The sequence below is a fragment of the Orbicella faveolata genome, unplaced genomic scaffold (genome assembly GCF_042242905.1).
Source record: "Orbicella faveolata isolate gen_17 unplaced genomic scaffold, um_ofav_v1 contig_34, whole genome shotgun sequence".
Classification (NCBI taxonomy): Eukaryota; Metazoa; Cnidaria; class Anthozoa; order Scleractinia; family Merulinidae; genus Orbicella; species Orbicella faveolata.
Window position 1 is genome coordinate 23145617 of NW_028301563.1, and position 14384 is coordinate 23160000.

At 37.6% G+C, this 14384-nt stretch overlaps 1 protein-coding gene across 4 annotated transcripts in view; it reads right to left on the bottom strand.

Annotated features, from left to right (window-relative positions):
* Positions 1–4783: 4783 nt before the first annotated feature.
* Positions 4784–14384, bottom strand: part of LOC110057146 (adhesion G protein-coupled receptor D1-like) — a 24769-nt gene continuing 15168 nt past the window's right edge. For 3 of the 4 annotated variants that reach the window (XM_089272421.1, XM_089272419.1, XM_089272420.1), the window contains 13 exons: positions 12905–13033; positions 12073–12148; positions 11813–11924; positions 11040–11092; positions 10770–10896; positions 10276–10379; positions 10071–10173; positions 9580–9730; positions 8615–8699; positions 8060–8126; positions 7127–7203; positions 6862–6988; positions 4784–6310 (listed from right to left, as the gene is read on the bottom strand). In XM_089272421.1, coding sequence (XP_089128547.1) covers positions 6032–6310; positions 6862–6988; positions 7127–7203; positions 8060–8126; positions 8615–8699; positions 9580–9730; positions 10071–10173; positions 10276–10379; positions 10770–10896; positions 11040–11092; positions 11813–11924; positions 12073–12148; positions 12905–13033 — 1490 coding nt within the window. In that variant the 3' untranslated portion in view covers positions 4784–6031. Of the gene's footprint in view, positions 6311–6861; positions 6989–7126; positions 7630–8059; positions 8127–8614; positions 8700–9579; positions 9731–10070; positions 10174–10275; positions 10380–10769; positions 10897–11039; positions 11093–11812; positions 11925–12072; positions 12149–12904; positions 13034–14384 lie in introns of those variants that run through there. The other variant, XM_089272422.1, reaches the window with a different exon arrangement.

Sequence of the window (14384 nt, forward strand, 5' to 3'; positions counted from 1 at the left end):
AGTTTATCTCAAAATTGACAATTTTGAAGAAACAATATTTTTCGATATATGCAGATGATTATGTCTATTAATTACATCTATTTCAAAACTGTCATCAGATTGCCACTCGGTTGTCGCTTTAATTAAACTAGCAGAACGTGGTATGAGCATAAAGTCTTTATTATCAGGTTGTAATCGATTTTCGTACCGGATCTTTCGGGAGCAGTTCGTGGTTTTGCTAACTGGGCAAAAGCACGGAAGCAGGCACCAAATAAAGCGAGAAAAGGCGTGAAAATCTTTCAGTTACGATGAAGCTGATGCGTTAGTGACAAAGCAAAGGCTTGTATTTTGAACAGGAGAAGCTGCTTACGGAGGTCGATGTAAACGAAATTGAAAATTAAACTACATTACACATTAACACACACACACACACACACACACACAGCGTTAGCGTTTAGCGTTATCGTTTTTGGTTTGTTTTCACCTGTCCAAAATAATGGGTTTTCGTATGAAAATAAACGCATACTTTCTGATACGTTTTCGCTTATTGCAAGCTCTAAAACGCCCGAAAACGCTGATGCATGGAAAAGACAGTATATGACGCTTTTTTCGGCACCGTTTTAAAAAGCCTCCGTTTTCACTTTCCCACACTAGAAACGGAGCGGTTTTAAAATGATACTATTTCAAAAGGCCCCACTTTTGAAACCTTTTTTTATCAGCGTTTTCGGTGGTTTTAGTGTGGACGAGAGAGACGCTTTCCCCAGGCATATATTTCTTTGTAAAAATTGGCAAGTTTGGGATCCCATGTTTTAATGAGTTTGCTACGGATACCAATGAAACTTCGCAAATTTACTCGGCGTGATAAATCCAGCACTTAGGTATATATTGTTTGTTTAAATTAAAAAAAAATAAAAAAACAAAAAAAATCGGAAAAGCCGATCTTTATGACATCTTTACAAAGGTCCATTTCGGACATCAATTTGGATAAAAGTCTCTCTATAAGCTCTCCTGATTTATTAACAACTGTAATTCGCGGAAACATTCTCACGAAGTGTCAAATGTGATTAACGAATAATAGCGAGTTTGGCGATGACTCAACTCAAATTATAGCAAACTTATAAAAACCAAGCTAATAAAATGGAAAGGTTTGAAAAAAGCTATTAAAATAACCGTTTAAGGCTGCTCATTTCCATGAGAATACGTGATTTTTAATCAACGGCTGCTTCAACAAAGAATGAGGATGTGTGACGAAAAAGCGACGTTCTGTGATCAGTGCTAGGACTCAGAAGCACAAAACAAAATGTTGAATTATGAGTTACTTGCTCGAATATTTTGCGCTTCAAAATTAAGAGTGCCCACAACTTTTAATACAGATATTTCTACCTTAGGCTTAGTACATTAGGCTGATAACCTCCATCACTCATGTATAGAGATACACTGTACCACTTTTGAAAAAAATCTGTTTGTTTGGAGGCTATGTCAGCAAAAGGCCAAAGACGTTTTTTTAGAGGGTATGGAAAAAAACGTCAATACTTTGCTTGTGTTTTTTTGATAAGCCAATAGTTTTTAGTTGTGCGGAAAGATGTAATATGTAAGAATTAGAATGTTTAATTAAATGTGCGAATTTTAAGTAAGCATAATGTAACCCCAATAGTTTGGAGTTTCAATTTTCGATTTTGTGTGGTTTTTGAGGTGCCTGCAAAACGAATTCCTCGAAAAGTAAAGAAAGCAAATCTGCCGAGATATAGGCCCTGTTCGTTCATTGCATATACTGCTTGACTTGTGTAGGGCAAAATGAAGACAATCCATTTTCCACGAAACTTTGAGCGGTCGGTACTCGCTGTTAATCCCATTTTTTGCTTCACCCTCGAAGACCCAGGGTTAGTGAAGCGACGAAAGTTACTGTAAAGTTTCGTCGCCTGAAATGGACTCATTTATTGTGTGTTCCTACATAAAGGAAAAGAAGCGTAATGGCGTGAGAATCACGCAAGTTAACACTTATAGATATTGCTGCGAGTGAAATGTTTTAAAAATAAAGAAAACTGTTCTATGTTAAGGCATAAAAAGGTAAGGAATTAATTATTTCCATACAAACCGTGTAAAAACACCAAGATAGCACCAATAATACTGAACAGGAGGTCGATGATAAAAGTCTCCTTTACTGTGATTCTGAAACAAAGGAATAGATGTGGATATATAAAAACAACAACAACAACAACAACAACAACAACAACATTTCCAGCTCTACATTATACTTGAGATGGGTCATGTCATGAATCAGGTCAAATCAGTACCTGACAGACGATTGCACTTGGTTATACTTGAAAACGAATACGTTCTTCTTGTAAATGGCAATACCAGAATTGTTGTATGTCAGAAAACTGCATCAGTTGACGACGAATTAATAGGATTCGCAATTTAGCCAGTGCAAACAATTTGTCTAAAGTAGAACTGAGAGGAAATTATTAAAAATACAGCTTGACAGCTATCAGAGTAGATCCTCTGTTATATTAATATCACCTTGGCTTAATTCAATCCTCAATAAATTCTAAATATCTATCAAAAAAATTACAAAAACGGAAGACTGACTTTAAAAGTTTGGAGTAATTTCCGGATCCACATTCATTCGGTACTTTTCTTCCGATCGACACAATGTAAAATGTATAAGAGTAAAAAAACAAACATCAGGCCAAGGCATGATGTTATTTATGTGGATAAATTGACCTATTGTAGTCAAGGCACATTTGTTGATCCGATGGTGGTCTGTCATATGACATAACAGCCATTCATTTAGAAGAGTGTTATCCGTCCGGCAGTATAAAAGACTGGTCGCATTTATGCTACGCATTTTCGCTTAACAGTCGTGGGCCGCCTTTTTCGCCCCACCTTTGCTGAAAAATGAGAATCCATTACCATGTACATTGTTAACAATTAACTTTTATTTGAGTTTCAATTAAAACCGCCACAGTATAAGTGGCCAAGAAATGCCAATTCACGAGTTGATCATTTTGTTGTACATCATATCATATTCAGCAAACTAGTTTGACCCCACAGAGAGCTTCCGAATTCAGTTCAGTACAATGGTAGGCATAAAAAGTTTTATTTTGTTTCGCATTCTATTTTTTGTTTGGTTGATGTTAGAAGTTTGGTATCCCATCTTGTAATATGACGGCAAAATAGGGACTTTTGAACTTTTGTTCAAACAATAAACCTGTCATGACTTAATGAGAAGAAATTCTGTTCGAAAAGACGAAATGGCTTAGAAATTGGAAGGCGAGTTATGTTGTCAATGATACTAAAATGAAACAACAGATTGTCACTCAGTTGTCGCTTGAGTTAAACTAGGAAAAAAAAAAGTTACGTGCTATGAGCACAAAGTCTTTCAATTTTTTGTTTAAAGTTTTCAAGGAAATTTCGATTGCCTTAAAGGAGAAGGTCACTCCAAAAAACTTACTTTTATCTCCACCTGTAGCAAGTAACCATGGGGTTTTTCCACTCAGAAGACCACCAGCCTCTAAAGTATCTGCTACACTGAAGAAATTCAGCTCGAAAGAAGCCCAAACTTCGACTCTGGACGCCACTATCTTGAAACTGTGCTTAGCAGGCGGGCCGTGTTTCTGTGACGTCATTCCGTCCAACTCAAACTTAGCGAGAAGCAGAAAAACCTGCGACTGACCTGGCATCCTTCACAAGGTCAGGAAAATGTACCTTTTTGTTCCCAGCCGATAACCCACTTCACCATCTTTACTGCTAGCATTTTCGCGGTTTGAAGCACGTTTGGCTCAAAATAATACGGCTTAAGAGCAGTCATAACCTAGAGGATAGTTAAAAGGCTTGCCGGAAGCCATGGACAAAATCCCTTGCACCAAATGACGTCATGAAAACGCGGCCTGGCTGCTGGATGCTGTTCAAAATGGCGGCAACGATAACGAATATTGGGAGAATGTTTTAAGTGAAACCTGCACTATAGAGGCCGAAACTGCGGTGGGTAGCTCATCTTATAGTGCGAGATTTTTTTTTGCGTTGACCTTCTCCTTTAGGAAATACATTATACCAAACTTCAATTCATTTCTAAATACTTTATCCGAGTGAGGAAAGAGTCTTTAAAAGCTGATTGAAAATGCTTGGTATGTATGGAAACACCTTTTAAAAGTATTATCCAAGCGAAATTATTTTGTGCCTATGGCAGGGTTGGGAAATGGTAGGAAATAGTGTGGCAATAACTTCGTCGGAGGCTTTTTCTTAAATAAATTAACATATTAAACTCTTGTATAAGTTCAATGAAACACATTAAATTAAAATGAAGCTCAGCGGTCATTTCATTTTTTTTTTATTGAAAAGGGGATATGAACGCTCTACTTTAAGCTTGATGGGCACGTATTATGGTCTCAAAGGAAACTTCAGAAGGTGTTAAGGTAAGAGAGAAGAATACAAGACATATTTCTGTTGAAGAGCGCGGAGATGTAGAGCTGTATTTGTTTGCAGTCACTTGTCATTTCATTTCAACTACTTGGTGTTTGTGCGCACTGCTTCGGATCCCATATTTCAGCATGACGTGCAGTGCATGCGTACTTTAATACTAAAAGTATGCCCTGAACAGTGGGCTGTGACTTGGAAACATTTTTTTTTTCATCAGCTGCGGCAGAGAATTTTTCCTATGCGTTTATCCCTGTCAAGCAGTTTTCACTAAGATTACACTCACGAAACGACAGATAAACGGCGAAAGGGCTATCCTATCTATCTAGAAGCCTTTATGACACGAAATCCAATATACAATCCTAAATAAATATAGAAAACAAATATGTCGTGTTTTCAAATACTCGTCGTGTTTAATGACAGCAGTGATACGTTATATGGCCTTGGTTTATTCAAGTTTGGTAAGCAGGCTATAAAAACGGAGTATTATAATAAAACACGAATTTAATAGTTAGCTTGTTTATTCCGGATTAAGGAAATATTAGCTTAGCTCATCATTTAAATTTTCTGAAGTTAACTTGCGAATAAGGATCGGTCAGTTCAAAGTTATGAAGCTTACGAACCTTTCAACAGTTTCAGCGGCCAAAAATCATCTTAATTTGAATTGACGAATTCGATAAATACAAATTTTCCAACCGCAGTGTAAATAAGTAATCGGTTTGTTTTGGCTTACAGGCCGGGTTGTTCCAAAAGCCGGTTTACGCTGACTCAGGATTAAAAGTTAGGGGAAGTTAAATTTTTTCTTGTTTAAAAATGTTTTTCACTGCTTGAGAAGTTTGAGATTACTCAAGCTCAAAACTGAAGGACAATAAAATATAAATGGAAAACCTCATCGAAAAGTTTAAAGCAAACATCTTGCTAATTCTGACTTAGCTTGATCGGGCTTTGAACAATCCGTCCCTGAACAAAATGCTACCCTTTTTAATGGGAACTAATGCGTTATTTTATTTCATTTTTTTTTTTGCCTTCCTAATGCCGTCTTTCATGCTATTAATTTACAAAAAATGCTGAGTAGATTTACATTTTATTTTTCTCCAATGTTTAACCATAGTCTATTTCTAACGGCTGAAATTTTGAGACGGGGCTCCACGGATTCATTTTGAGAAACACCTTATGAAAAATTCTAGTACCCAGTCTCTTCCTTAGTGCTTGGTCGTTCATTTTGGTTATTTGTTAACCCTTGCATTGCTCAACACTTGAGTGAAAAAATAATCAGAGAACCAAAAAAAAAAAAAAAAATCGCGGACGACTCTTTAGTGTGCAAGCTGGACTTTTTTTTACTAATCTCAGCTTGACAATGGTTTTTACTCGGTTGCGCATAAGCGTGAGAATGAACAGGAGCAACATAAGTCGAACCGAAAAAAAAGTGCTGTGCTGTTAGGGAAATTAATCTTCCCAACGAAGTGCACCAATGTTCAACATTTTTTTGCGGCTGCCTGTGTTTCTCATGCTTTAGCCTAGGTTGGTTTGCCTTGAAATATTACGATTTAACCAATGACTACTGAGCAGTGATTGACAAGTTCCAATTATAGATAACGTTTTCAGTGCTCGTCACATTTGTGTAAATTTACAGAACTTATAAGTTCACTGGGGTGAGGCAGCTTTCTCTGGTGTCCATTCGATCGGAGTTGATTGGCGAGATTTGATGTCGTCTGAACATTGGATCGGGACTCGCTGTGTTGGTACACAGGTTACGCATGGCATGCTTTTCTGACCAGGCGCTTGAGTTTTCTACCACTGAGCGAGAGCCCGGAAAGTTGCTATTCTTTGTGTTTTCCCATTTCTGCTTCTTTCGAAGATACGCGGTGCGAACATCTGTGCTTCGGAGAACGTGCATTATGAAAATGAAGAATCCCTGCAAGGAAATGTGCTTCGTTTAAGCAAAGTGTGAACGCAGCCTTATAAAAGTATTAATAAAATCGTTCTCGTTTATTTTTACCTGTTGATAGCTTTTTAAGCAAATTCGTATAGCGCTTCATAACAAGGAATTACTTCACTGACTTGATCGCTACTAATTGTTGGACCTTATTCTGGCAGAAGTATGGCCTTATCTTATACATTATTAGTTAAATCAAACGCACGCTAAATAGATAAGAACTTCTAGGCATTTTCGCTAACAAGCCTTCTGTCCTTCTTCTTTTGTTCATAATAGAGATACGAGACTCAGATACTAGACCTGTGACTAAGACTCTAAGAAACCGCAAAGGATTAACATGGAGCTCTATAGAAATATTTCTGAACAGTGAAATTGGCAAGGATCAAGTTTTTTCTATTCCTGTCCAAGAAACACTGAAGAAAATCTTTTCTTCGCTACATGTCAAGCACTCTTAAATACACCTCTGTCTGGGAGGATTCCACAAGCACTCCCCGTGTTGTTGACATTAAATTAATTAGTTGTTTACCTACCTGAAGCGAGTTGAGAATGGTGAAGATGTACTGAAAGACAAGTCCAGCATCCGTCACGCTTAAAATACCAAACACCCAGGTCATTCCCAGTAGAGGAAACAGAACTGCACATGCCTTTAAACCTTGTCTTTAAACACAATGAAAGAAAGCGTTAACACGTAAATTTTGAGTTTTTTTTTCAAACGAGAAAAATATAGTCCAGCCTGCTGGAAGCCACAAAGATAAGCTAAGAAGAAATGATGACTAAAGTTTTAAAGTAACATACTTCACGTTGGAGGTATCTTTTGTTCCCTGCATTTTTGTCATCTCGTACACCACGCGACAAAGAATAAAAGAGTTTATCTGAAGAATTCAGAAAAAAAGGAGGTGATGTCAAGGATAATACTAAAAACTCTTATAGAAATCAATATCCAAACTTTAAAGTGGTACATGATGAAGTTCGCATCTTTCCTATCTACGCCATTTTCAAACATAAACAAGTAGTCTCTAAGAGCGTGGTGGCCTCATGGTTAGTTCGTTCGTCTCCGGATCGAGCGGTCCGGGTTCGAACCCTGGCCGGGGACACCTTGGTCAAGACACTTTACTCTCACAGTGCCTCTCTCCACCCAGATTTATCAATGGGTACCGGTAAGTTTAATGCTGGGGATAACCCTGCGAAGGACTAGCATCCATCCAGAGTGGAGTAGAAATACTCCTAGTCATTTCATGCTACAGAAACTGGTGCAAGCTCCAGCCTTGTGGGCCACTTGGCTCGTATGCAGACTTTACCTGTACGAGAAGAAAAATGCGGTTTACTATTTTTAAATATCTCTTTTCGTTCCAGAGATATTCAAGTTTTTAAAATATGCAAATTGGCCAAGTGATGACGTCATTAACTGAACTAAATTTTTATCAAATATGATGAAGAAATGTTTGATTATCTGCAGTAAGATTGAACTAGATGAGCTTCACAGTATGAGTTTAACAATTTGGTTACCATGGTAACATACTAGGTTCGAGATCTTCCAGAAAGCTTTTCTGGCCACCTTTAGCACTGCATTTTGATATTTGCTAAGGGTGATACATGCATTGCAAGATTCGTCGATGACGTTTTTGATATTAAGTAAATGATGATTTTTTTAGGGTCGACATTTGCGTGAATAACTATGTACATGCCAACTAGTTTCACAGATAAAAAATGTAACAACTATAATTTTACCAGGCAGACCACGAGGACTGGGGCGGCAAAGGTCCAAACCAAATTATTTGAGAATGAAATCCAACAGCTGCAAAAACAAGATACATCCTATACGTTATAAGACCACACACACAAAATCAATCAATCAATCAATCAATCAATCAATCAATCAATCAATCAATCAATTACTCAATCAATAAATAAAGAAAACAGTCAGATTTCTGTTTTTACGATTGGAAAAAGAAATTTTCTTTTACGTTTGTCCTTAGCTAATTGTATGGAAAAAAATTATCTACGGTTTAGTTATGCACCCCCAAAAATAATCTTTATTGTGTACATGTAGTTGTCAAAGCGAAAACATCGGTTTATAGGCTTGGTTCCAGTCTAGGGGCCAGATTTACAAAGGCAAATGGAGTCCTACGATAAGATAAATGTCAGTAATTGCTTCTTAACAGTAGAGAACTGCATTTGAAACAAATACTTAGAAACATCCTAACTGTCGGCCTCGTGAAACTGGCTCCAGCATGAAAGCCAGTAAAAAACTTTTTCTCGTAATTTAAATTATCAGATACTTACTAGTCACTATGTACATAGCTTGTAACTCCGTGTTCTGCACCGGATGCGATCACAATCGAACACACCACCATAAGCAATGGGAAGCCTACAAGAGAAATCAAACTGACATACTCATATGGGAAAGAAAAGAAAAGAAAAGACAAGGCAGGAAATGATTTTCTTATGGTTATCATGGTTATCATTATTGCTAGTGGGCGCGTGCGCACTACGACGATGGCGGTGTCGCGCAAGATAGCGGCCATACCCCAGCTAATAGGTTGACAGAGACATGCAGCCTTGGTTTATAGCGTACTTCTTTGATATTGGGCATCCCTTTATGGTAAATTGACACCTGTCAAAACTAGGTATGCCTGACCAGTATCACGTGACCACATCGAGGGGCTCAAGTTTATCGTTACTGACAAAGCACTGGTTTTCAATTGGATCACGGGCTCATGTCATGTTAACTTGCAGTAATCAGGGCCGGGTTGTTACGAAACCGGTTAACACTAACCCGGGATTAAAAGTTAACCAAAGCATAAATATTTCTTATATACAAATGTTTTTCACTGCTTTGCTTTGTGTATTTTGAGATTATTCAAAATCAAAACAGAAGGCCAAACAATATACAGAAAACCTGCAAAATTACAATACTCAAATCAAAATTCTCGCTTATCCTGGGTTAGCTTATCGGGTTTTGGACAACTCGGCCCGCTTTTAGGCTTGGCTAAATCTATATATATTAGTTGAATGATATAACTATCGCTGTTGCAGTCCCTAACTGTATAAAATCTTTTGACATCCTTATTGCTACCGACTACCCTGCTATCTAATCTGTATCGTTTATAAGGAAGATGGTTTTGATGGAGTGCTGTTCAGGTTTATTTAGCTACATTGGTTGACGAATCACTTCTTGTTTTCCAGTGATGCTCAGATTAGTCATGAAGGGTAGTTACGTAATTTACCAAACAAAGGTTTGTGCATACCCCAAGAGAATACATAAAATAGTTTCATTTTTACTAGGGTGTTGAATACTTTGACAACCATAAGGTACAAGTAGATTCCCTCCATAAGCATCCAGGCAAACCCGACCAGATAAAAATCATGGATAGACACTGCTACAACAATACAGGCTCCCTGTGAAAGAACGATATTATTAGAGAATCAGTTTAAGTCTTCCACATTAGTTAAAAACAACAACAATAACAGCAAAACAAACAAACAAAGAAACAAACAAAAGAATCAAAGCAAAACAAGCTGAGAGCTAAACAAACAAACAAACAAACAAACAAACTAAAAACAATCATGAGTCTCAATCCAACTCCTGTCAAACAACTTTGTAGAGCTATCAAATTAAGAAACGTCTGACTTTTGTTTTTAGGTTTTTCGAACAAGGGTTGATCCTTGCCAAAACCCTTCGTCATTTTCAGAACAACCGTCCGTATCAGATGGTGATTGGTTATCTAAATGAAGCTACCTGTTTTGATGTAGCATCAATTCCTGCGAGGAAAATGATTTGTGCCACGGCTATGGCTATGACTAGATTGAGTCTTATCTGACACTGCTCCTGCTTGAGGTTCCTGTTGTGAAATTCAAGACAAAGAACATTAATTAACACGGAAAAGCCAGAGAAATGAACTGCTTTATTGGTGGTGTGACCATGCTACGGAGGGGTTACTTACATCAAAACCAGATAGGTGAGAACAGTTAAAGTCTCGCCCACTAGCGACAGCCCGCAGCCAATATAAGTGATGACTTCCAAGGCCACCTGATGTCTGTCAGGAATCTAAGTGAGGAAAAGGAGGTAGGCCAGACCATATGTGATTTAAACATGAATAGATAACATAATAACCTGTTAAACAAATAAATAAATAAATAAATAAATAAGTCATTCACTAAATAAATAAATTATTTAATACATAAATAAATAAATAAATAAATAAATAAATAAATAAATAAAACGTTAAACTGAATATACTGACCAAGATCCGGGCCGTACGAAATGATGTAAGCTCTCTCAGTAGGTTAGATGATGATTAAAATGGCCTTTCTTGATGAACACTTACACCGTTAGTTTCTCCGAGTTCCATTTACAGAAAAAACAAACAAAACAAACAAACAAACAAAAAACCAAACGGCGACACCATAATATGCAAATATAGAAAGATTTACTCACTTTTGTTTCTCCCACTTGCAAAAGAACGGCAAAGTTCGTGAGATGATTACAAGTACACACAACTTTAGTGTTAGTTTTGTTGACCAACGTGCATCCCCTGTTTGACCAGGAACCGTTGAATCGACTCCTGCACAAGAAACATGCAAATAAATGGTTAACAGGTAGATTTTAAGTTTTGGACCTGGATTAAATCAGGATGATCATTTATTTGACTTAAACATATACATAAATTAGAACCAAAAATTAGCTGGTGTGGATATTAAAATGTACCTGATGTCAAAGTCCCAAAATACACAAACTGGTATATCATCAAGTTTAGAAGGCTTAAAGAAAGAAAACGAAAACAGACTTAATAGAGGGAATGCGAAAGGGTTAAATTAGTATAGCCTAGTTTGTATGGATAAAGGGAGTTTTAAGGCCGATACACACGAGGGGTTTTGCTCCTGGGTTTTGTTCCAGGGGCACGCTCCGTGAACAAAGCTCCTCCGTGTGAATCAGCGATTTCATGGGCGTAGTTCATTCTCGGGATCGGAATTTCCACCCTGCAACATTTTCCACCCCACCAAACCAGGAGCATATTTGGGAGCAAGATCCCTGGGCAAATTGAGCAAACTTCAAAACGCTCCCTCGTGTGTACCATAATATGGAGCAAGCTCCCACACTATGTTCTTCAGTGTGTACTAGTCGTGCAAATTGACCCTGGAGCAAAATCCCTCGTGTGTATCGGCCATCAAATTGTGGTCTTACACTATAAACGCAGCTTTGATTTCGTCGCTTTTGGAATGTTGCTACTTTTTCCATGTCTAGATCAATGTGCTTATGCCTTACGTCAGGGCTCTTTCTCAACCTGTCATGTTTACCCTGCATTCAAAACTCTGATATATACCTAGGCTGTTTCTAATTGTAGATTGTCAATTCCGATTCCAGTACTTATGCCAGATTCCAACAGCTAAGAATAACACAAAGACTTTCGTCATAGAGCCGAAGTATTATAGTAGTCAATGGAAAACATAATAAAAGCAATACCTAATATGTCTTCTCACCTCTTCCAAAGGGAATGATATAGTAACGTTTTTTGGCAGCAGAGTAAAGAAGTTAGGGAATATAGAACATGCGATGACTCGTGTTTGAAGTCTTGTAGTTTTCGTTTTCTCCCTGATAAAATAGAAAATGTATATATTAGCAAATAATGAAACAAACTTTTATTTCTTGATATTTCCATTACGTTGGAGACTCAATAAAGTAAAGTTCAGATAATTTGCTCATAAAATTATGTGTGATTTCTGTACTGTCGAATACATACCCATCAAGAAAGGACTGACTTTCATCTGGGAGTAACTCGTGCATGTCCTTATATAATATTCCAACCAGAAAAGTTTCTATGAACGAAATATAACAAATTTTATGTCACGACTTCTCGTTAAAAGAATAAGACGATCGTGCAGAGACTTATTGCTAATTATTAAAAACAACACGCACTGCGCGCTTGGTCCAACCATGAACATTACAGTGTCTACAATCATTGTCAAGTATTGATTCAAGCTGTTGAAGGTAGGAAGGAATAAACAACGCTTAAGTTCTCCATTGTCCTGTCAAAAGAGAAATAATAAAAAAAAATAATGCTTTTATTTTTCTTCGGTATATATCCTGGACAAAGGTACACGCTCAGATCAACTTTTCGATTCCTTGACAATAAAAAAGTTATCGATTCTGAATGGTTCTCTGCGGGCGTTTTTGTCACGTGATTGACGCGTGATTTCGTCATCTCCAGCCGTTAAGGTATCCATTTCACCTTTTCGTAATTAGATATCCCTTTTTGGAGACGTACGCCCTGCACCCTAAGTGAGGTATTGGTTTGGTTAGCTTATGATTGATGACGATAGTGCTAAAGTTTCTGCATTGGTTACAAAATCAAGCTGAGTATGTTCCAGTTTAGGGTAAGGATTTCGTTGTCTTAGTGGCACATTTCCTTTGAAAGATTTCAGGGCAAACTAAATTAAAGATCAATCTGCCTGCCTTCACTTCCTACTCCACAAGCACACACGTGATTCACCAGTCTTCATTTTACTACTATGAAGGGGCTACGGAGCGGTTCATTTAATAATAAGCAAAGCTTTGCTCATATGATTTCGTACCTTGTTTTCCAAAGAGTTCTGCTGGTAGAAAGATCTTTTCACTTCCATCACCGAGATGTTCTCTGTCGTCCTCAGAGGGAAACCATACGTCTTTTTCATGACCAACGCTTACACTTCGAACCTCCATCACTGTAAACATCAGTAAATGTTATAAATTGGCTGAAAAGAAAAGTTGTGAAAATATCGCAGACGTCATGTTTACGGGCCAATTCAGAAAACTCAGAAACTGTCTGGGGTGGGTGAAGCATCAAGTAAATAATCACTGGTCGAAGAGACAAGGCTCGGACAAAACTCCTTTCTCAAAATGTAAACGTATTTTTTTTTTGTTGATACGTCACTTTATAAATATATCATCATTCGATTTGTCTGAGGTCTGGAGATACCATGAGGAATTAACACTTTTATACAGCCTTCTAACTTCATCATAAGGCCGGTTAGACAACCACCCATAATATTTAAGAATTGGTTCCTGCTTATAATTAGCGCGCGTATATCGAGTTATGGAGTTTGGAGAGCACGAGAGAAGCGCAAGAGTTGCTCGAGGCGCAGCAACTCTAGCTTCTCTTAGCAACTCTAGCTTCTTCTCGATGTACGCACAGCATGAACCACGACCTTATGTGCGGACATGCAGGAAGAGGGTTAAGTAAGTAAGTAAAAGCATGAACCAATTCTTTTATAACATGGTGATAACATAATGGGCGCCAAAAGCTGTCTCATTTGTGATTGACTACAAAGTTCTCACAGTGGCAAAGATCATTAGAATCCTAACACGCCACAATCATTTGAGCAACAGTTGAACGAAAACGTTTAACTTGGCTCCTAAAATTGTCAATGAAAAACTTGCTTCTTCTAATTAACTATAAAGAAAATTTAGGCAAACAAAGTCAAAACAAACAAAGTCCAAATACTCAAGTTTAAGTAAACATATCTCTGCTTGGCAAAAGTAAGAGGCTCGAAGTAGGGTTTGGATTGATCAGAATAATCCTCACATTGCCAAAACTTAAACAAAAGGAACTTGCACTATTATTTTGCAGCTAATTTGAAAATGCACAGTCATGTTATATACGCACGGCCTTGCGTATATTTAGCAAATAGATTGCATGCTGCCGTACGTCTGTTCAGTAATAGATCACAGATGACGTCAAAATCATCATCGTGTGCAACTTATTTGGTAAGATCAAAACTAGTGGCACACGAGGCGATAGCCGAGTGGGTCACTGATGTTGTTACCACATTTAAACATCTTCTGTGATCTACTACCGAACAGACGCACGGCAACATGGAGTCTATTTGTTTTATATAATAAAGATACGACGAAAAAATATTTTTTTTTATTTTAAAATCTTTCAACATAACTCGAAAGCCGTTCTTTGCCCACTTTGGCAAACGCGAAAAAACGCCGTTTGATGTTATCTATTGTCTATACAAAATGAAGCAATCTCATTGGTTGCTATGCGTAGCGAAGAATTGTGATTGGTCC